Source organism: Bombina bombina, chromosome 5 (assembly GCF_027579735.1).
Source record: "Bombina bombina isolate aBomBom1 chromosome 5, aBomBom1.pri, whole genome shotgun sequence".
Classification (NCBI taxonomy): domain Eukaryota; kingdom Metazoa; phylum Chordata; class Amphibia; order Anura; family Bombinatoridae; genus Bombina; species Bombina bombina.
In genome coordinates, this window is record NC_069503.1 from 1,163,314,023 (window position 1) to 1,163,338,086 (window position 24,064).

The 24,064-nt window shown below is 46.2% G+C and overlaps 2 protein-coding genes across 2 annotated transcripts in view; one reads left to right on the forward strand and one right to left on the reverse strand.

Annotated features, from left to right (window-relative positions):
* Positions 1 to 7,538, forward strand: part of ADCK5 (aarF domain containing kinase 5) — a 380,223-nt gene extending 372,685 nt beyond the window's left edge. The window contains exons 13-15 of the mRNA XM_053715989.1: positions 5,862 to 6,111; positions 6,377 to 6,478; positions 6,685 to 7,538. Of these exons, the coding sequence (XP_053571964.1) occupies positions 5,862 to 6,111; positions 6,377 to 6,478; positions 6,685 to 6,790 (458 nt within the window). The 3' untranslated portion in view covers positions 6,791 to 7,538. The remainder of the gene's footprint in view (positions 1 to 5,861; positions 6,112 to 6,376; positions 6,479 to 6,684) is intronic.
* Positions 6,818 to 24,064, reverse strand: part of CPSF1 (cleavage and polyadenylation specific factor 1) — a gene marked incomplete in the record, with an annotated part of 548,143 nt that continues 530,896 nt past the window's right edge. Inside the window, 1 exon segment of the mRNA XM_053715990.1 lies at positions 6,818 to 6,913. Within this exon segment, the coding sequence (XP_053571965.1) occupies positions 6,818 to 6,913 (96 nt within the window).

A 24,064-nucleotide genomic window follows, 5' to 3' on the forward strand; every position in this document is an offset into this window, starting at 1 on the left:
TTTTGTATAAAAGCACAATTATTTTTACAGTTCCTCTTTTTGAATGCTTATCTATTCCTTATTTTATCACCCCACTACTTGGCTATTCATTAAACTGAATTGTGGGTGTGGTGAGAGGTGTATTTATAGGCATTTTGAGGTTTGGGAAACTTTGCCCCTCCTGGTAGGATTGTATATCCCATACGTCACTTGCTCATGGACTCTTGCCAATATGAAAGGTATGTTCTTACATAAATTATGTTTTTGTTGAACGAGGCTGCTAATTTGTCCTTTGCCATATTTTATGCTACCGATGGTGACAGCTCTTTAGGGACTGATGATAATAAATTTAAATGTATTATTTCTGAAATTCTTTATATAGATGATGTCTTAACTAGAGTCCATAATCAACTTATTACTAATAATGCTATAAAAGTGTCCCTTATGGGAACTGCACTGGAGCTGAGAAGTCCTCATGCAAGACTAAACTTAAGTCCTACATGAAAGCCCAACAAGGACGAATGATATAGTAGTTTCCTCCTAGTCTCTCTTATAAGGTAGAAATGCTTCCCACAACGTGGCTTTAAATCTTTCATATTCATGTCTATCGGTTTTCTTCGTCTCATTTTCATGTGCTTTTGGACCTGGAGAAGGGTAGGGCCTCTGTGCTTTAAGATTGTAGGGTAGTCTGTCTTGTTCACAGTCAGGAACAGAGGTTTACACTTGCTTCCAGACATGGTTAGATTTAACCAGTTTTGTGAAGGTTCTTTACTCATGATGGTGACATCAATCAGTTTGTCATCTGAACCAGACACACAATTGTATGGCCATAATAGATGTGAAGTAAGCTCACACAATTTTCCAATTTACTTTTATCACCAATTTTGCTTTGTTCTTTTGGTATTCTTAGTTGAAAGCTTAACCTAGTAGGTTCATATGCTAATTTCTTAGACCTTGAAGGCCGCCTCTTTTCAGAATGCATTTTAACAGTTTTTCACCACTAGAGGGTGTTAGTTCATGTGTTTCATATAGATAACACTGTGCTCATGCACGTGAAGTTACCTGGGAGCCAGCACTGATTGGCTAAACTGCAAGTCTGTCAAAAGAACTGAAATAAAGGGGCAGTTTGCAGAGGCTTAGATACAAGATAATCACAGAGGTAAAAAGTATATTAATATAACCGTGTTGGTTATGTAAACCTGGGGAATGGGTAATAAAGGGATTATCTATCTTTTAAAACAATACAAATTCTGGTGTAGACTGTCCCTTTAAAAACCCTGTTAAGCGATTTTTTTTAAAACATCTTAAGTATGTTTAGTGCTGCAATACGTTGTTAATTGATTTGTAACACTCTTAAAACAGGATTGTGGGAGGAGTTTTTCTTTCTTTTTAGTATTATCCAATGAAATCACTTAACAGGGTTTTTAAGCTTACCTGGCCAACAGTTGTTAGGTCTATGAATACGGCACCGCCGAAACGCTTAAGACCGCCCAGTATTTGTGTTTTTTCTGTACACTTGGTTTTAAAGATCAATGAATTTTGAATAAAGCTGGTTTTATCACTACGGATGCTTCCAGGACTTTTTCCTTTTTGCTTCAACTATTGTTGGGGTTTGTTATTCCTTCTTGTTTGATTATAATGTCATTATGATGTTGTTAATCACATCCTGATGACAAAGAGTTATGTCCCCCTCCCTCTTAGGTAACCAGTGTACTGTATTTAAGTCCTGTGTGTTCTCAAACATCAGTCTATTTCCCACTTAATCCAGTGTGTGGCTATTTTTTTGTGTGTGTATCTATGGGAGGGTAGGTGGTAGGGGGCATACCTAGGGGAATGGGGTGTATGTTGGGAAGTGATGTACCAATGGGAGGGTAGGTGATAGGGCGCTTACCTAGGGAAGGGGAGGCATGTGTTGGGGAGGGGTTTACCTATGGGAGGTGTTACAAACTGCTATTTGTAACTGGCCCTTTAAATGGAAAATTGCCCTGCTTCCCTGGATTTTGGAGAAGCCTATTTGCCAGCCTCCTTCCTCATGACTATGGCCCCTGGAAGATTGTGCCCCTGAGAACATATTAACTTTTATTGGGTGTGTATGGCCCTTTAAGACCCGTCTGGGGACATATTGTGACTTTGGTGAACAATGCCCCTTTAAGACTATGCCCCCAGACCTGTAAAATAACTTGTCCCTGGCTTTCTCCCACTTGGTTCAGTAAATAGGGCTTGCTGAACCAAGTACCACACAGGCAGAGTGTTCCACAGAAAGGGAGCACTGTTACAAAAGCATTCGTTTTCATTGTGTGCCATTAAGTGCTATGTGACAGACCCTTCGGTCAGAACTAAAGAGTTAAATTTTGTTCAGCTTCAAGAGCCTATTCTAAATACAAGTTTGCTGGGATCAGCTCTAATTAAGTTTAGTGATAAACATTCCCATTGTCTAATCAGACTGCTAGTAGTGATAAGGTGGAATGCATTGTTTTATTGTGTGTAACTTGTTATCTGCTGAAGTAATGTTGTGGCCTGTCAAAGGGCGTTGTCTCTATCTAAATGTATCAAATGTGTGATTGGGGATTTTATGCCTCCCCCTGAGAGTGTCTTTTTTTTGCATGTAACCTCAATAAAAAGCAGGCTGTGTGTTCCAGCACATCAGACCTTTTCTGACCCTCTAACTTGCAGCTTTGACTCATGTTTGTAGGGGACAGCTATAATCACTACAGGGATTGCTATGCTCTATATACTCCCTTAGCTACTGAGCTCTTGTAAGAGCTCTTGTTCCTGATCCTGCTTCGCTCTAGAGAAGGAAGAGGTTCACCTACTGGAGCCTGGTCGTAGGTCCAGGGCGCAGAGCAGACGGCCAGATACCAGCCCAGCAGCGGTGGTTCGTAGAGTCTGCATTACGTATGGTGGCTACACAGTAGTTATAGTGTCTACGGTGCTGATGATCCTTTGGTGAGCGCTAGGAGCATCCTTTTCTACGGTCCAACTTCCAGCCAGCCTGGAGGCAACCGTAACATTTGGCGGCAGCGGTGGGATGGCGTCCTAGCGCAAGGAGCAGCACCCCAACAGCACTGGTATCGTAGGAGAGTTATTGAGGGCAACGCTAGCCACTGCGCAGCGTCCCTACCTACAGCAGCATGGAGCTGACAAGATACTGGTCAGAACCCTGTGAAGAGCACCTCAACCGGATCCGTCGCTATGAGGGCGCGGATTTCGTTCCAGAGGTAAAGAGGCGGCTAGTCCGATATGGTCCAGACCCTGCGCAGGAGGTAGTCAGTCGCATCATCCGGGAATTGGATACAGAGAACGAAGCGGCACGAGCCTTTGAGCGCCAACTGTGGAGTTTGAGGGTATGGACACCTGGTCTCTCTCCCCAGCCGCAGCATGTTCCACAGGGAGAGGAGAGCAGCGACCTCCCTCCCCAGCGGCAGTATACCATGCAGAGGGAAGAGACAACCGGTCTCCTTCCCCAACCAGAGATACCAGAGGCAGCAGGCCTCATAGACTGGTCCTGGGAGGACCCCCAGCAGGCAGGTGGAGATGGGACCGCAGTCTCTCTACCGGCCCTACAGGGATGCTGGGCAGGCGGCCCAGATCCCCAGCGACAGACCCAGCTACAGGGAGGGGAGAGCATCGACCTCCCTCCCCAGCCGGAGTGTGCCTTCCAGGGAGAGGAGACAACCGGTCTCTCTCCCCAGCCGCAGCATGTTCCACAGGGAGCGGAGAGCATCGACCTCCCTTCCCAACGGCCTCCGGAGTATCAGGAGGAGGAGGTAAGCCAATCTCCCCCTCCACAGCTAACTCCTAACTTGGGCCCAGGGTTAACAGTGGAGATGTTAACCCCCACATTCCCTTTGCCACCGGGCAGGACTATGCCCCAATTCCCCCAGCAGAAGAGCTGGCATCAGGACAGAGCGCTGCTGGCCTCTGCCCTACAGACCCCCTTGTTACAGGACTGGCCTGCAAACCCCTCACCCCAGCAGAAGCGCTGGCACCAGGGCAGAGTGCCGCTGGCCTCTGCCCCCCAAGTACCACCAGCTATTTGCCCAGCTGCGCCAGGAAGGCCGAGGATGCTACACTTTCATCCTACAACCTGGAACCTACAGGCCAGTACTACTTATTGTGGGGGGGCTACTTTGCTGCTAATGTTTATTTGTGGGTGGGTTGCGAGACTAACTTAGGCACTGACCGACAGAAGGTCAGGTGCCTGGTTAGTCTCCCTCCAAAAGGGGAGATATGTTACAAACTGCTATTTGTAACTGGCCCTTTAAATGGAAAATTGCCCTGCTTCCCTGGATTTTGGAGAAGCCTATTTGCCAGCCTCCTTCCTCATGACTATGGCCCCTGGAAGATTGTGCCCCTGAGAACATATTAACTTTTATTGGGTGTGTATGGCCCTTTAAGAACCGTCTGGGGACATATTATGACTTTGGTGAACAATGCCCCTTTAAGACTATGCCCCCAGACCTGTAAAATAACTTGTCCCTGGCTTTCTCCCACTTGGTTCAGTAAATAGGGCTTACTGAACCAAGTACCACACAGGCAGAGTGTTCCACAGAAAGGGAGCACTGTTACAAAAGCATTTGTTTTCATTGTGTGCCATTAAGTGCTATGTGACAGACCCTTCGGTCAGAACTAAAGAGTTAAATTTTGTTCAGCTTCAAGAGCCTATTCTAAATACAAGTTTGCTGGGATCAGCTCTAATTAAGTTTAGTGATAAACATTCCCATTGTCTAATCAGACTAGTAGTGATAAGGTGGACTGCATTGTTTTATTGTGTGTAACTTGTTATCTGCTGAAGTAATGTTGTGGCCTGTCAAAGGGCGTTGTCTCTATCTAAATGTATCAAATGTGTGATTGGGGATTTTATGCCTCCCCCTAAGAGTGTCTTTTTTGCATGTAACCTCAATAAAAAGCAGGCTGTGTGTTCCAGCACATCAGACCTTTTCTGACCCTCTAACTTGCAGCTTTGACTCATGTTTGTAGGGGACAGCTATAATCACTACAGGGATTGCTATGCTCTATATACTCCCTTAGCTACTGAGCTCTTGTTCCTGATCCTGCTTTGCTCTAGAGAAGGAAGAGGTTCACCTACTGGAGCCTGGTCGTAGGTCCAGGGCGCAGAGCAGACGGCGAGATACCAGCCCAGCAGCGGTGGTTCGTAGAGTCTGCATTACGTATGGTGGCTACGCAGTAGTTATAGTGTCTACGGTGCTGATGATCCTTTGGTGAGCGCTAGGAGCATCCTTTTCTACGGTCCAACTTCCAGCCAGCCTGGAGGCAACCGTAACAGGAGGGTAGGTGGTAGGGGGCATACCTAGGGGTAGGGGTTTATGTGGGGAAGGGGGGTCTACCTATGGGGTGGTAGGGGGCATACCTAGGGGAAGGGGGTTATGTGGGGAAGGGGGGTCTACCTATGGGGTGGTAGGGGGCATACCTAGGGGAAGGGGGTTATGTGGGGAAGGGGGGTCTACCTATGGGAGGGTATGTGGTAGGGGGCATACCTAGGGGGAGGGGTGTGTTTGGGAGGGCTGTACCTAGGGGCAGGGATACGATACCCGCAGAAGAAAACTGGTTTATTTTCCGTTTTGTCTCTGTCTGTCACCCCTGCATGTGCAATTAACGTATGTTTCAGGAGGGCGGGTCACTAATGGCGTAGATTTTTGTTTAACTCAATTATTGCACCTACAACTGTAATGTACCCCTTCTGTACTTGTTTGTGTATGTAATGCATCCCTGTAATGTTTTATTCTTTGTATAGCGCTGCGTAATCTCCTGGCGATTTATAAATAAATGATAATAATTAACCATGTACAAGATTTGGTGCCATGTGTCGCTTTGTTTTTGGCATCTCTGCTTTAAGTGTTTTCTTTCTTCTCTGTTCTCAGATTACTTCCTGTTTTGTGAGATCCTTCTGCAGCGCCCTCTCTCGGTTCCTGGAGCCTTGGGGAGTTCCCTGACACGGGAGGAGACTAGATATATGCAGGAAATGGCACGAGACAACTTTGATGACATTATGCGCGTACTTCGAGCACTCCCAAGACCCATGTTACTCGTCTTCAGAAATCTCAATACTGTCCGCTGCCTGCACCTGAGTTTGGGAGCCCCAGCAAACCGCCATATCCTCATGGCACGCAGGTCAGTGTCCCAGGCCAATAGACTAGGGATTCATTCAGATAGTTCTCTTACTGTGGCTTCCATAGATATGGTAATTGGTTTGTTGGTTTTGAGCAGTTTAGCGGATCATATATCTAAAGTAGCAGAATATCTGCTGGTGTGTAGTGATCTCACCAAAAGCCCGCGGGGTAAAACAGTCAGACTCTATAGTTCCAGCAGAGTATGAGTATAAAGGACACCTAGCAGAGATTACCATTCTCCAGCAGATCATTTCCTGTCCCCACAGTGCTGTGAAGGGCTGGAGGCGCCTGGCTGGGCAGAATTCCTCCGGAGTGACTCGATGGGTGTCTGTCACGTGGGAGAGCCTGAAGTTTGAGGTGGCCCTAAGGTGAGATTATTTGTCCTTTAGAGCCATAGGAGGACCCACAGCCGGCAGTGAACCCGTTTGTTCTTGTGTTTGTTCTTTTCATCCCCCATCACCAGTGATTTACCTGTGGGTCTTTGTACTAATGGCTCTGAACGCCTGAAACCCCTAAGCTTTGTGCGTATTACCCCAAATAAAGAAAACTCTCACAATGCCATTTGTTTCGTCAGGTGGGACAGCTTTATTCTCCATCTGACATCTATGCTCCTCCGCCTCCTGATTCGGTTTGACTTTGTGCAAGAGAGCGAGCAGATTCGGCAGTTCCTTCAGTCGTAGCTTCTCCCATTATCACCACATTACGTGTCACTGAACTTCCACAGACAGTGAGAGCAACGGCTGGTTTTCAAGGCCATCGTCTGCAGCAGAGAGCCAGGTCCTTCTGCCAGAAGAAACAACATCCTGAGGGAACAAAGACCCCAACTGTGACCCTGTGAGGACCGTGACTTGTCCCATGTGCCAAATACCTCATGTACTGCTGTGTCCAACTGTAACCTCTGCACTGATAAACTCATAGCTCAGTGTCAGTAGTGAGACGGCGGTTGTGACAAACCCGAAACTATGCAAATGCATCTTTACATAAATATCATGACTAGGATTCCTTAAAGGGACATTAAACACTAAAGAAATCATTGCTTGAATAATGTATTCAGAGCAAAGCTTAGCCTGAGAATAATCTGTACTATTAGTAGTTTAACTTTACCATTATTATATATCAGTATTTAATGTCCATATAGTGTGGGTGCCGCCATATTGTAACTTAGGTAACCTTTTCTGCTGAGGCCAATTAGGAATGGATATAAATGGCTGGCTAGAGTGTGGGATACAGCTGTGTCTGCACTGATCAAATTACAGGAAAGGGGAACAAAATAAAGTATATTGCAAAGTTGTTTGACTACATGTGATTAAACCATTTATATTAAGGTGTTTAATGTCCCTTTAAATATAATCTCAGTCTTGGACCACATTTTGCAAAGTTTTAAAATCTACGGACTTTAAAATAAAATGGTTTTATAATGTTTTTAAATTATGTGGAAATTTTAAACGTAACATATAAAGAGAGTTATATGGTGCAATAGGAGGAGTTATAGGGAGGGTTATATGGTGCAATAGGAGGAGTTATAGGGAGGGTTATACGGTGCAATAGGAGGAGTTATAGGGAGGGTTATATGGTGCAATAGGAGGAGTTATAGGGAGGGTTATATGGTGCAATAGGAAGAGTTATAGGGAGGGTTATACGGTGCAATAGGAGGAGTTATAGGGAGGGTTATACGGTGCAATAGGAGGAGTTATAGGGAGGGTTATACGGTGCAATAGGAGGAGTTATAGGGAGGGTTATATAGTGCAATAGGAGGAGTTATAGGGAGGGTTATATGGTGCAATAGGAGGAGTTATAAGAAGGGTTATTTATTGCAATAGGAGGAGTTATAGGGAGGGTTATATGGTGCAATAGGAGGAGTTATAGGGAGGGTTATATGGTGCAATAGGAGGAGTTATAGGGAGGGTTATATGGTGCAATAGGAGGAGTTATAGGGAGGGTTATATAGTGCAATAGGAGGAGTTATAGGGAGGGTTATATGGTGCAATAGGAGGAGTTATAGGGAGGGTTATATGGTGCAATAGGAGGAGTTATAGGGAGGGTTATATGGTACAATAGGAGGAGTTATAGGTAGGATTATATGGTGGAATAGGAGGAGTTATAGGGAGGGTTATATGGTACAATAGGAGGAGTTATAGGTAGGATTATATGGTGGAATAGGAGGAGTTATAGGGAGGGTTATATGGTGCAATAGGAGGAGTTATAGGGAGGGTTATATGGTGCAATAGGAGGAGTTATAGGGAGGGTTATATGGTACAATAGGAGGAGTTATAGGTAGGATTATATGGTGGAATAGGAGGAGTTATAGGGAGGGTTATATGGTGCAATAGGAGGAGTTATAGGGAGGGTTATATGGTGCAATAGGATGAGTTATAGGGAGGGTTATATGGTGCAATAGGAAGAGTTATAGGGAGGGTTATACGGTGCAATAGGAGGAGTTATAGGGAGGGTTATACGGTGCAATAGGAGGAGTTATAGGGAGGGTTATACGGTACAATAGGAGGAGTTATAGGTAGGATTATATGGTGGAATAGGAGGAGTTATAGGGAGGGTTATATGGTGCAATAGGAGGAGTTATAGGGAGGGTTATATGGTGCAATAGGAGGAGTTATAGGGAGGGTTATATGGTGCAATAGGAAGAGTTATAGGGAGGGTTATATGGTGCAATAGGAAGAGTTATAGGGAGGGTTATACGGTGCAATAGGAGGAGTTATAGGGAGGGTTATACGGTGCAATAGGAAGAGTTATAGGGAGGGTTATATGGTGCAATAGGAGGAGTTATAGGGAGGGTTATATGGTGCAATAGGAGGTGTTGTAGGGAGGGTTTATATTGTGCAATAGGAGGAGTTATAGGGAAGGTTATATGGTGCAATAGGAAGAGTTATAGGGAGGGTTATACGGTGCAATAGGAAGAGTTATAGGGAGGGTTATACGGTGCAATAGGAGGTGTTGTAGGGAGGGTTTATATTGTGCAATAGGAGGAGTTATAGGGAAGGTTATATGGTGCAATAGGAAGAGTTATAGGGAGGGTTATACGGTGCAATAGGAGGAGTTATAGGGAGGGTTATACGGTGCAATAGGAAGAGTTATAGGGAGGGTTATATGGTGCAATAGGAAGAGTTATAGGGAGGGTTATATGGTGCAATAGGAGGAGTTATAGGGAGGGTTATATGGTGCAATAGGAGGAGTTATAGGGAGGGTTATATGGTGCAATAGGAGGAGTTATAGGGAGGGTTATATGGTGCAATAGGGGTTATAGGGAGGGTTATATGGTGCAATAGGACGAGTTATAGGGAGGGTTATATGGTGTAATAGGAGGAGTTATAGGGAGGGTTATATGGTGCAATAGGGGTTATAGGGAGGGTTATATGGTGCAATAGGAGGAGTTAAAGGTAGGGTTATATGGTGCAATAGGAGGAGTTAAAGGTAGGGTTATATGGTGCAATAGGAGGAGTTATAGGGAGGGTTATATGGTGCAATAGGAGGAGTTATAGGGAGGGTTATACGGTGCAATAGGAGGAGTTATAGGGAGGGTTATACGGTGCAATAGGAGGAGTTATAGGGAGGGTTATATGGTGCAATAGGAGGAGTTATAGGGAGGGTTATATGGTGCAATAGGAGGAGTTATAGGGAGGGTTATATGGTGCAATAGGAGGAGTTATAGGGAGGGTTATATGGTGCAATAGGGGTTATAGGGAGGGTTATATGGTGCAATAGGACGAGTTATAGGGAGGGTTATATGGTGTAATAGGAGGAGTTATAGGGAGGGTTATATGGTGCAATAGGGGTTATAGGGAGGGTTATATGGTGCACTAGGAGGAGTTATAGGGAGGGTTATATGGTGCAATAGGAGGAGTTAAAGGTAGGGTTATATGGTGCAATAGGAGGAGTTATAGGGAGGGTTATATGGTGCAATAGGAGGAGTTATAGGGAGGGTTATATGGTGCAATAGGAGGAGTTATAGGTAGGGTTATATGGTGCAATAAGAGGAGTTATAGGGAGGGTTATATGGAGCAATAGGAGGAGTTATAGGGAGGGTTATATGGTGCAATAAGAGGAGTTATAGGGAGGGTTATATGGTGCAATAGGAGAAGTTATAGGGAGGGTTATATGGTGCAATAGGAGGAGTTATAAGGAGGGTTATATGGTGCAATAGGATGAGTTATAGGGAGGGTTATATGGTGCAATAGGAAGAGTTATAGGGAGGGTTATACGGTGCAATAGGAGGAGTTATAGGGAGGGTTATATGGTGCAATAGGAAGAGTTATAGGGAGGGTTATACGGTGCAATAGGAGGAGTTATAGGGAGGGTTATACGGTGCAATAGGAAGAGTTATAGGGAGGGTTATATGGTGCAATAGGAGGAGTTATAGGGAGGGTTATATGGTGCAATAGGAGGTGTTGTAGGGAGGGTTTATATTGTGCAATAGGAGGAGTTATAGGGAAGGTTATATGGTGCAATAGGAAGAGTTATAGGGAGGGTTATACGGTGCAATAGGAAGAGTTATAGGGAGGGTTATACGGTGCAATAGGAGGAGTTATAGGGAGGGTTATACGGTGCAATAGGAGGAGTTATAGGGAGGGTTATACGGTGCAATAGGAGGAGTTATAGGGAGGGTTATACGGTGCAATAGGAGGAGTTATAGGGAGGGTTATATGGTGCAATAGGAGGAGTTATAGGGAGGGTTATATGGTGCAATAGGAAGAGTTATAGGGAGGGTTATATGGTGCAATAGGAGGAGTTATAGGGAGGGTTATATGGTGCAATAGGAGGTGTTGTAGGGAGGGTTTATATTGTGCAATAGGAGGAGTTATAGGGAAGGTTATATGGTGCACTAGGGGGAGTTATAGGGAGGGTTATATGGTGCAATAGGGGGAGTTATAGGGAGGGTTATATGGTACAATAGGAGGAGTTATAGGGAGGGTTTTATGGTGCAATAGGAGGAGTTATAGGGAGGGTTATATGGTGCAATAGGAGGAGTTATAGGGAGGGTTATACGGTGCAATAGGAGGTGTTGTAGGGAGGGTTTATATTGTGCAATAGGAGGAGTTATAGGGAAGGTTATATGGTGCAATAGGAAGAGTTATAGGGAGGGTTATATGGTGCAATAGGAGGAGTTATAGGGAGGGTTATATGGTGCAATAGGAAGAGTTATAGGGAGGGTTATACGGTGCAATAGGAGGAGTTATAGGGAGGGTTATACGGTGCAATAGGAGGAGTTATAGGGAGGGTTATATGGTGCAATAGGAGGAGTTATAGGGAGGGTTATATGGTGCAATAGGAGGAGTTATAGGGAGGGTTATATGGTGCAATAGGAGGAGTTATAGGGAGGGTTATATGGTGCAATAGGAGGAGTTATAGGGAGGGTTATATGGTGCAATAGGAGGAGTTATAGGGAGGGTTATATGGTGCAATAGGAGTTATAGGGAGGGTTATATGGTGCAATAGGGGTTATAGGGAGGGTTATATGGTGCAATAGGAGGAGTTATAGGGAGGGTTATATGGTGCAATAGGAGGAGTTAAAGGTAGGGTTATATGGTACAATAGGAGGAGTTATAGGGAGGGTTATATGGTGCAATAAGAGGAGTTATAGGGAGGGTTATATGGTGCAATAGGAGGAGTTATAGGGAGGGTTATATGGTGCAATAGGAGGAGTTATAGGGAGCAGTTATATGGTGCAATAGGAGAAGTTATAGGGAGGGTTATATGGTGCAATAGGAGGAGTTATAGGGAGGGTTATATGGTGCAATAGGATGAGTTATAGGGAGGGTTATATGGTGCAATAGGAGGAGTTATAGGGAGGGTTATATGGTGCAATAGGAGAAGTTATAGGGAGGGTTATATGGTGCAATAGGAGGAGTTATAGGGAGGGTTATATGGTGCAATAGGATGAGTTATAGGGAGGGTTATATGGTGCAATAGGAAGAGTTATAGGGAGGGTTATACGGTGCAATAGGAGGAGTTATAGGGAGGGTTATATGGTGCAATAGGAAGAGTTATAGGGAGGGTTATATGGTGCAATAGGAGGAGTTATAGGGAGGGTTATATGGTGCAATAGGAGGTGTTGTAGGGAGGGTTTATATTGTGCAATAGGAGGAGTTATAGGGAAGGTTATATGGTGCAATAGGAAGAGTTATAGGGAGGGTTATATGGTGCAATAGGAAGAGTTATAGGGAGGGTTATACGGTGCAATAGGAAGAGTTATAGGGAGGGTTATACGGTGCAATAGGAGGAGTTATAGGGAGGGTTATACGGTGCAATAGGAGGAGTTATAGGGAGGGTTATACGGTGCAATAGGAGGAGTTATAGGGAGGGTTATATGGTGCAATAGGAGGAGTTATAGGGAGGGTTATATGGTGCAATAGGAGGAGTTATAGGGAGGGTTATATGGTGCAATAGGAGGAGTTATAGGGAGGGTTATATGGTGCAATAGGACGAGTTATAGGGAGGGTTATATGGTGTAATAGGAGGAGTTATAGGGAGGGTTATATGGTGCAATAGGGGTTATAGGGAGGGTTATATGGTGCAATAGGAGGAGTTATAGGGAGGGTTATATGGTGCAATAGGAGGAGTTAAAGGTAGGGTTATATGGTGCAATAGGAGGAGTTATAGGGAGGGTTATATGGTGCAATAGGAGGAGTTATAGGGAGGGTTATATGGTGCAATAGGAGGAGTTATAGGAGGGTTATATGGTGCAGTAGGAGGAGTTATAGGGAGGGTTATATGGTGCAATAGGAGGAGTTATAGGGAGGGTTATATGGTGCAATAGGAGGAGTTATAGGGAGGGTTATATGGTGCAATAGGAGAAGTTATAGGGAGGGTTATATGGTGCAATAGGAGGAGTTATAGGGAGGGTTATATGGTGCAAGTAGGAGGAGTTATAGGGAGGGTTATATGGTGCAATAGGAGGAGTTATAGGGAGGGTTATATGGTGCAATAGGAGGAGTTATAGAGAGGGTTATATGGTGCAATAGGAGTTATAGGGAGGTTTATATGGTGCAATAGGAGGAGTTATAGGGAGAGTTATATGGTGCAATAGGAGGAGTTATAGGGAGGGTAATATGGTGCAATAGAAGGACTTATAAGGAGGAACATGTGGTGCAATAGGAGGAGTTATAGGGAGGGTTATATGGTGCAATAGGTGGAGCTATAGAGAGGGTTATATAGTGCATTAGGATTAGTTAATAAGGAGGGCTATATGCTGTAATAGGATTTATAGGAAGGGTTATGTGGTGCAATAGAAGGAGTTATAGGGAGAGTTATATGGTGCAATAGGGGGAGTTATAGGGAGGGTTATATGGTACATAGGAGGAGTTATAGGGAGGGTTATATGGTGCAATAGGAGGAGTTATAGGGAGGGTTATATGGTACATAGGAGGAGTTATAGGGAGGGTTATATGGTGCAATAGGAGGAGTTATAGGGAGGGTTATATGGTACAATAGGAGGAGTTATAGGGAGGGTTATATGGTGCAATAGGAGGAGTTATAGGGAGGGTTATATGGTGCAATAGGAGGAGTTATAGGGAGGGTTATATGGTACAATAGAAGGAGTTATAAGGAGGAATATGTGGTGCAATAGGAGGGGTTATATGGTACAATAGGAGGAGTTATAGGGAGGGTTATATGGTGCAATAGGAGGAGTTATAGAGAGGGTTATATGGTGCAATAGGAGGAGTTATAGGGAGGGTTATATGGTGCAATAGGAGGAGTTATAGGGAGCAAATATATGGTGCAATAGGAGTTATAGGGAGGGTTATATGGTGCAATAGGAGGAGTTATAGGGAGGGTTATATGGTGCAATAGGAGGAGTTATAGGGAGGGTTATATGGTGCAATAGGAGGAGTTATAGTGAGGGTTATATGGTGCAATAGAAGGAGTTATAAGGAGGAATATGTGGTGCAATAGGAGGGGTTATATGGTACAATAGGAGTAGTTATAAGGAGGGTTATATGGTGCAATAGGAGGAGTTATAAGGAGGGTTATATGGTGCAATAGGAGGAGTTATAGGGAGGGTTATATGGTGCAATAGGAGGAGTTATAGGGAGGGTTATATGGTACATAGGAGGAGTTATATGGAGGGTTATATGGTGCAATAGGAGGAGTTATAGGGAGGATTATATGGTGCAATAGGGGGAGTTATAGGGAGGGTTATATGGTGCAATAGGAGGAGTTATAGGGAGGGTTATATGGTACATAGGAGGAGTTATAGGGAGGGTTATATGGTGCAATAGGAGGAATTATAGGGAGGGTTATATGGTGCAATAGGAGGAGTTATAGGGAGCAGTTATATGGTGCAATAGGAGGAGTTATAGGGAGGGTTATATGGTGCAATAGGAGGAGTTATAGTGAGGGTTATATGGTACAATAGGAGGAGTTATATAGAGGGTTATATGGTGCAATAGGAGGAGTTATAGGGAGGGTTATATGGTGCAATAGGAGGAGTTATAGGGAGGGTTATATGGTGCAATAGGAGGAGTTATAGGGAGGGTTATATGGTGCAATAGGAGAGTTATAAGGAGGGTTATATGGTGCAATAGGAGGAGTTATAGGGAGGGTTATATGGTGCAATAGGAGGAGTTATAGGGAGGGTTATATGGTGCAATAGGAGGAGTTATAGGGAGGGTTATATGGTGCAATAGGAGGAGTTATAGGGAGGGTTATATGGTGCAATAGGAGGAGTTATAGGGAGGGTTATATGGTGCAATAGGAGGAGTTATAGGGAGGGTTATATGGTGCAATAGGAGGAGTTATAGGGAGGGTTATATGGTGCAATAGGAGGAGTTATAGGGAGGGTTATATGGTGCAATAGGAGGAGTTATAGGGAGGGTTATATGGTGCAATAGGAGGAGTTATAGGGAGGGTTATATGGTGCAATAGGAGGAGTTATAGGGAGGGTTATATGGTGCAATAGGAGGAGTTATAGGGAGGGTTATATGGTGCAATAGGAGGAGTTATAGGGAGGGTTATATGGTGCAATAGGAGTAGTTATAGGGAGGGTTATATGGTGCAATAGGAGGAGTTATAGGGAGGGTTATATGGTGCAATAGGAGGAGTTATAGGGAGGGTTATATGGTGCAATAGGAGGAGTTATAGGGAGGGTTATATGGTGCAATAGGAGGAGTTATAGGGAGGGTTATATGGTGCAATAGGAGGAGTTATAAGGGAGGGTTATATGGTGCAGTAGGAGGAGTTATAGGGAGGGTTATATGGTGCAATAGGAGGAGTTATAGGGAGGGTTATATGGTGCAGTAGGAGGAGTTATAGGGAGGGTTATATGGTGCAATAGGAGGAGTTATAGGGAGGGTTATATGGTGCAATAGGAGGAGTTATAGGGAGGGTTATATGGTGCAATAGGAGGAGTTATAGGGAGGGTTATATGGTGCAATAGGAGTAGTTATAAGGAGGGTTATATGGTGCAATAGGAGGAGTTATAAGGAGGGTTATATGGTGCAGTAGGAGGAGTTATAGGGAGGGTTATATGGTGCAATAGGAGGAGTTATAGGGAGGGTTATATGGTGCAATAGGAGGAGTTATAGGGAGGGTTATATGGTGCAATAGGAGTAGTTATAAGGAGGGTTATATGGTGCAATAGGAGGAGTTATAAGGAGGGTTATATGGTGCAGTAGGAGGAGTTATAGGGAGGGTTATATGGTGCAATAGGAGGAGTTATAGGGAGGGTTATATGGTGCAATAGGAGGAGTTATAGGGAGGGTTATATGGTGCAATAGGAGGAGTTATAGGGAGGGTTATATGGTGCAATAGGAGGAGTTATAAGGAGGGTTATATGGTGCAGTAGGAGGAGTTATAGGGAGGGTTATATGGTGCAATAGGAGGAGTTATAAGGAGGGTTATATGGTGCAGTAGGAGGAGTTATAGGGAGGGTTATATGGTGCAATAGGAGGAGTTATAGGGAGGGTTATATGGTGCAATAGGAGGAGTTATAGGGAGGGTTATATGGTGCAGTAGGAGAAGGTATTGGGAGGGTTATATGGTGCAATAGGGAGAGTTACAGTGTGAGGGGGATTTATAGGGAGGTTTATATGGTGCTATAGGAGTTATAGGGAGGGTTATATGGTGCAATAGGAGGAGTTATAGGGAGGGTTATGTGGTGCAATAGGAGGAGTTATAGGGAGGGTTATATCGTGCAATAGGAGTTATAGGGGAGGTGTTACGGTTGCCTCCAGGCTGGCTGGAAGTTGGACCGTAGAAAAGGATGCTCCTAGCGCTCACCAAAGGATCATCAGCACCGTAGACACCATAACTACTGCGTAGCCACCATAAGTAATGCAGACTCTACGAACCACCGCTGCTGGGCTGGTATCTCGCCGTCTGCTCTGCGCCCTGGACCTACGACCAGGCTCCAGTATGTGAACCTCTTCCTTCTGTAGAGCGAAGCAGGATCAGGAACAAGAGCTCTTACAAGAGCTCAGTAGCTAAGGGAGTATGAAGAGCATAGCAATCCCTGTAGTGATTATAGCTGTCCCCTACAAACATGAGTCAAGGCTGCAAGTTAGAGGGTCAGAAGAGGTCTCAGGTGCTGGAACACCCAGCCTTGTTTTTATTACGGTTGTGCACATACAGGACACTCTCAGGGGGGGAAGCATAAAATCCCCCGTTAGTCTCGCTGAGAGATGGACCGCTTAGTAGCCTGGATTCCTATTGCTGAAGAGGGGAGAAACTGCTTTCCATAGTATTCTATATGAGTCTCGCAAATGTAGAATAATCCCCCTTAGCTGTAGTACAGCTAGGATACCCTTCTGCCCACAAAAACGAGTCAACGCTGCGATTGAGGGACAACCAAGAACTGAGGACTGGGATGCCCAGCCTGCTTTTTATTTAGGTTACATGCACACAGGGCACTCCCAGGGGGGGAAGCATAAAATCCCCCATCACACATTTAGACAAAGCCCTTGGACAGGCCACCGCAGATAACAAGTACACACAAGAAAACAATTGAGTCCTTCTTATCACCTAGCAGTGAATGCTTATCACAAACTTAATTACAGTACACAATATGCTAGGAAACCTGCCTCAGAAAATAGTTTTCTCAAAACTGAACAGAGTTAACCCTTTATGAAATGATACTTGTTACAGTTTTCTTGGAGCCCTTCTTAGGCGCTGGCTTGGCTGGTTCAGGCATTGCTGCTGGGAAATAAGTTTCTTCACAACAAAATAACTAATGCTTCTGTAACAGTGCTCCCTTTCTGTGGAACACTCTGGCAGACACGGTCTGACCCCTTTTCGGGGCAGACTAAGGCTGTCCAGAATGCTGGTTATGCGGGGCTGAGGTCGGTTTGTCTGGACAACCCGTCGGCGTTGCCATTCTGTTTCCCAGGTCTGTAAGTAATGGTGAAATTGAAGGGTTGCAACGATAAACTCCAACGTAATAGCCTGCCATTATCTCCAGAGACCCGGTTCAGCCACACCAACGGGTTATGGTCGGTGACCAGAGTGAACTCCTGCCCATATAAATAGTGAGTCAATTTCTTTAATGCCCACACCAAAGCCAAACACTCCTTTTCGACCGCTGCATAGCTGACTTCGCGGGGCAGGAGCTTCCGGCTGATGTAGGCAACTGGATGCTCCCCTCCATCTTCGCCTACTTGGCTGAGGACGGCTCCCAGCCCGAACATGGAAGCATCTGTATGGACAATAAAACGTTTGTTAAGGGCTGGAGCCGCCAAGACAGGAGCGTTAATTAGAGCATTTTTGAGAGCCTGGAAAGCCGTTTCACAGTGGGGAGACCACAGGACCTGTCGAGGTAAGTTCTTCTTGGTCAAGTCAGTCAGGGGTTTGGCAAGTGTGCTGTAGTCTGGTACGAACCGTCTATAGTACCCTGCCGTGCCCAGGAAGGCTAGGACCTGAGTCTTAGTGATGGGGGTGGGCCAATTGGCGACAGCTTCTATCTTGGCCGGCTCTGGTCGCTGCTTTCCACACCCCACCCGGTGACCCAGGTACTGTACCTCGGCCATCCCAAAGTGGCATTTTTCTGGCTTCAGAGTCAGGCCAGCAGCCCGGATCTGATCCAGAACCATTCCTATGTGAGCTAAGTGGTCCTCCCATGACTCACTGTGGATCGCTATGTCGTCCAGGTAGGCGCAAGCAAAACTCTGGAAGCCATCCAGGAGCCTATCCACCAAGCGCTGGAATGTAGCTGGGGCATTCTTCATCCCAAACGGCATTACCCTAAACTGATATAAGCCGAATGGGGTGACGAATGCCGACTTGGGGATAGCCTCCGGGGCCAGGGGAATCTGCCAGTAACCTTTGCAGAGGTCAATAGTGGTCAGGTAATTTCCCCTGGCTATACGATCGAGTAGCTCGTCTACCCTGGGCATAGGGTAAGCGTCCGTCACGGTCTTTTCATTGAGCCTCCGATAGTCTACGCAGAACCGGGTGGTCCCATCTTTCTTGGGCACCAAGACAACTGGGGAGGCCCAGGGACTATCGGAGGGCTCAATTACCCTGAGTTGGAGCATCTCATCGATCTCCTTCTTCATTCCTATCCTAACTGCTTCGGGGATTCGGTACGGAGCCTGGCGCAAGGGAGCTTGTCCCGGAGTATCTACCTGGTGGGTGGTTAAAGTAGTGTACCCTGGCTTCGGGGAGAAGGTGAGGTGTTTGGACTGTAGGAGTTGGTTGAGCTGCTCCCTTTCAGTGGGGCTAAGTCGGTCTCCTATCTGAACCTGAGCCACTATACCTGTGGGGAGACTCTTCTCTAATAGGTCTGGAATGGGTAGACTGTCGGGGCCTTCCTGAGGGGAACAACATACGGCCGTCACGTTCTCTGGTCGCTCAAAATATTCCTTGAGCATGTTTACATGGAATGTCTTTCTAAGATTGTTGTCGTGGCAGCTAGCTATCACATAAGTGGTGTCTCCCCTTTTCTCTACGATCTGGTAGGGGCCCTGCCAGGACGCCTGCAATTTGTCTGTCTTCACCGGCTTAAGTACTAACACCTTTTGTCCTATGGTAAAGATTCTCTTTCGGGCCCCCCGATCGTACCATACTTTCTGTCTTCTCTGGGCCGACTGGAGATTAGCCCGCACGGATTTGGCTAATTGCTCCATTCGGTCCCTGAGTTCCAGCACGTATGGCACAATGGGGACACCGTCAGTCTCCATCTCTCCCTCCCAGTGCTCCCGGATCAGGTTTAGGGGTCCCCGTACCTTTCTTCCGTAGAGCAACTCGAAGGGAGAGAACCCTGTCGTTTCCTGGGGCACCTCCCGATAAGCAAAAAGGAGGTGCGGCAGGAAGCGTTCCCAGTCTCGGTATTCCTGAGTGAACGTCTTGAGCATTTGCTTGAGGGTCCCATTGAACCTCTCACACAGCCCGTTCGTCTGGGGGTGGTATGGGGAGCTCAGGAGGGACTTAATTTTGCAAACCTGCCAGAGTTGTTGGGTCAATTCAGCCGTAAATTGGGTGCCTCGGTCGGATAGGATTTCTTTTGGAAATCCTACCCGGGAGAACACCTGTACTAGTGCATTCGCTACCGTATCCGCTTGTATGTTGGATAGGGCGACAGCCTCTGGGTACCTGGTAGCGTAGTCCACTACGGTAAGAATGTAGCGCTTACCGGAGGGACTAGGGGTAGCCAGTGGTCCCACTAGGTCAATAGCAACCCGGCTGAAGGGTTCCTCTACAATGGGCATATTTACTAGATGGGCTTTAGGGTGATCGCCTCGCCTTCCTACTCGTTGACACACATCGCAGGTGTTACAGTAAGTTCTAACGTCAGCGTGTACCCCTGGCCAAAAGAACGTGTGAGTAATGCGGTGTAGGGTACGGGTTACAGCTAGGTGGCCTGCTAAGGGGATGTCGTGGCCTATCTTGAGGATTTCTTGACGGTATTTGTGGGGCACTACCAGCTGTCGCCTACGCTGTCCCCTTTTCTCTGTCCAGCGGTATAGTTTCCCTTTTTCCCATAAGAATGTTTCATTATCTGCCCCGCCCCCTCCGGTCTCTGCTCGTTCCCGGTACTTTTGTAAGGTCGGGTCAGTCTTAGACTCTGTCTCGAAAGCATCTGGGGTGTCCCAGGGTATGGGGCCTAACATGTCAGGCAAGGTCGGGGTAGGTCTTACCTGTGTCTCCCGCACTGGTGAGAGTTCTCGCTCCGTCCGGGCTTGGGCCCGTGTAGTCACTGGGTCCGCCTCGTTGTTGCATACTGGAGCATAGGCAGAAGTCATGGGGCCCAAATCATTGCCCAGTAGTACTTCGGCAGGTAAATTATCCATTATGCCCACGTTCACAGCCCCCTTTCCCGCTCCCCAATCAAGATGCACTTTAGCTGTTGGAATTTTGTACACATCCCCCCCCGCCACTCTAACGGCCACAGTCTGTCCAGATCGCTTGTGCTCCGGCACCAAATGACTCTGTACCAGCGTGATAGTAGCCCCTGTGTCTCTCAATCCCTCGGTAGATCGCCCCTCGAGCCATACCTTCTGCCGATGGTGCTGGCGGTTATCTGAGGCAGCATATACAGGGTCCGCCTCGTGAAGCGGCCCCAAATATTCCTCCATAGGGGCCTCTTGGTTAACACAGAGGGTCCGGGCCGGACGATATGCCCCAGAGGGGTAATTGTAATTCCTGGGTGTCTGGTGCGTATTAAGGGGGCAGCTAGCCATGAAATGCCCTGGTTGCTTGCATCGGTGGCAAGTCGGTCTGGGACGCTCAGGACCACCCAATAACAGCTCTGAGTGTCGGGCGGGCCCTGCGGGCACCGGGGCTCGGAATTCAGCACGAGGGGGTGCACGGTAAACCTCTCTGGGTTCGTGAAGACGGGAGTCATAATGTTCATCGGCCAATTTGGCTGCTTCTTCTAAGGTAGAAGGTCGCCTGTCTCGCAGCCATTCCTTCCCTTGCTGTTCCATGCCATTATAAAAATGTTCTAAGAGAAACAATTGTAAAATTTCCTCACCAGTCACCGCTTTACTTCCGCTCATCCAGTGATTTGCCGCTCTCCGCATTCGGTGCGCCCATTCCATATGGGTATCGTTAGGCTTCTTTTTCGTGCCCCGAAACTGTCGGCGATACGCGTCCGGAGTTACTGCGTACCGTCGCAACAGTGTCTCCTTAACTAGCTCATACTGTGTCACTTCCTCAGCACCCAGAGTACGAAAGGCTTCCAGGGCTCGCCCGGATAGTTTCCCAGACAATATCGTGGGCCACTCCCTGTTGGGAATCTGGTGCAGGGCACATTGCCTTTCGAAGTCCGCCAAATATTCATCAATCCCTGTCTCGCTCTCTAGGAAGGGTCGAAATGCCGCATAGGGTATCTTGGGCCTCCCAGCATTTTCGACAGGGATGATTACCTGCGGGGCTTCAGCATTGCAGTGTGCGTTCGCTAGGTTGAGTTCGTGGGCTCGAGTCTCTCGTATATCCTTGTCCGCTTCCGCCATCAACTGCTGTACCAATTCCATGGAGGGGTTCGGCCCGTACAGTGAGAGCCTCTCCCGAACAATCCTGGTTTTTTCGTCACTAATCGTGGTCGGTGTTTCCACCATTGTGAAGCTCTGATCCAGTTCGGTCAATTCTGCGATCAGCTCTCTCCTCGGCCGGTTGCTGGCGTACCCCCCTCTGCTTTCAAGTAAATCCTTTAGGGTTGTACGCTTCAATTTTTCATAAGCGCTCTCCATCCGTTCTGTACCTCTCCTAGGAAATCCAGGAAAAATCCCACCGCTGCCGCCAAATGTTACGGTTACCCTTAGTCTCGCTGAGAGATGGACCGCTTAGTAGCCTGGATTCCTATTGCTGAAGAGGGGAGAAACTGCTTTCCATAGTATTCTATATGAGTCTCGCAAATGTAGAATAATCCCCCTTAGCTGTAGTACAGCTAGGATACCCTTCTGCCCACAAAAACGAGTCAACGCTGCGATTGAGGGACAACCAAGAACTGAGGACTGGGATGCCCAGCCTGCTTTTTATTTAGGTTACATGCACACAGGGCACTCCCAGGGGGGGAAGCATAAAATCCCCCATCACACATTTAGACAAAGCCCTTGGACAGGCCACCGCAGATAACAAGTACACACAAGAAAACAATTGAGTCCTTCTTATCACCTAGCAGTGAATGCTTATCACAAACTTAATTACAGTACACAATATGCTAGGAAACCTGCCTCAGAAAATAGTTTTCTCAAAACTGAACAGAGTTAACCCTTTATGAAATGATACTTGTTACAGTTTTCTTGGAGCCCTTCTTAGGCGCTGGCTTGGCTGGTTCAGGCATTGCTGCTGGGAAATAAGTTTCTTCACAACAAAATAACTAATGCTTCTGTAACACCCCCCATCACACATTTGGTACATTTAGATAGAGAGACAACGCCCTTTGACAGGCCACAATAGAATTACATTACTTCAGCAGATAACAAGTTACACATAAGAGAACAATGCAGTCCATCTTATCAATAGCAGTCTGACTCCGGAGGTGATTAGACAATGGGAATGTTTATCACTAAACTTAAATAGAGCTGATGCCAGCAAACTTGTATTTAGAAAATAGCTTCTTAAAGCTGAACAAAGTTAACTCTTTCAGTTCTGACCGAAGGGTCTGTCACATAGCACTTAACGGTACACAATGAAAACTAATGCTTCTGTAACAGTGCTCCCTTTCTGTGGAACACTCTGGCAGACACGGTCTGACCCCTTTTCGGGGCAGACTAAGGCTGTCCAGACCGCTGGTTATGCGGGGCTGAGGTCGGTTTGTCTGTGTGGTACTTGGTTCAGTAAGCCATATTTACTGAACCAAGTGGGAGAAAGCCAGGGACAAGTTATTTTACAGGTCTGGGGACATAGTCTTAAAGGGGCATTGTTCACCAAAGTCACAATATGTCCCCAGATGGTTCTTAAAGGGCCATACACACCCAATAAAAGTTAATACGTTTTCAGGGGCACAATCTTCCAGGGGCCATAGTCATGAGGAAGGAGGCTGGCAAATAGGCTTCTCCACAATCCAGGGAAGCAGGGCAATTTTCCATTTAAAGGGCCAGTTACAAATAGCAGTTTGTAACAGGAGGGTTATATGGTGCAATAGGAGGAGTTATAGGGAGGGTTATATGGTGCAATAGGAGGAGTTATACGGAGGATTATATGGTGGAATAGGAGGAGTTATAGGGAGGGTTATATGGTGCAATATGAGGAGTTATAGGGAGGGTTATATGGTGCAATAGGAGGAGTTATAGGGAGGGTTATATGGTGCAATAAGAGGAGTTATAGGGAGAGTTATATGGTACAATAAGAGGAGTTATAGGGTGGGTCATATGGTGCAATAGGAGGAGTTATAGGGATGGTTATATAGTGCAATAGGAGGAGTTATAGGGAGGGTTATATGGTGCAGTAGGAGGAGTTATAGGGAGGGTTATATGGTGCAATAGGAGGAGTTATATGGAGGGTTATATGGTGCAATAGGGGGAGTTATAGGGAGGGTTATATGGTGCAATAGGAGGAGTTATAGGGAGGGTTATGTGGTGCAATAGGAGGAGTTATAGGGAGGGTTATATGGTGCAATAGGAGGAGTTATAGGAAGGGTTATATGGTGCAATAGGAGGAGTTATAGGGAGGGTTATATGGTGCAATAGGAAGAGTTATAGGGAGGGTTATATGGTGCAATAGGAGGAGTTATAGGGAGGGTTATATGGTGCAATAGGAGGAGTTATAAGGAGGGTTATATGGTGCAATAGGAGGAGTTATAGGGAGAGTTATATGGTGCAATATGAGTTATAGAGAGGGTTATATGGTGCAATAGGAGAAGATATAGGGAGGGTTATATAGTGCTATATGAGTTATAGGGAGGTTTATATGCTGCTATAGGGGTTATAGGGAGGGTTATATGGTGCAATAGGAGGAGTTATAGGGAGGGTTATCTGGTGCAGTAGGAGGAGTTATAGGGAGGGTTATATGGTGCAATAGGAGGAGTTATAGGGAGGGTTATATGGTGCAATAGGAGGAGTTATTAC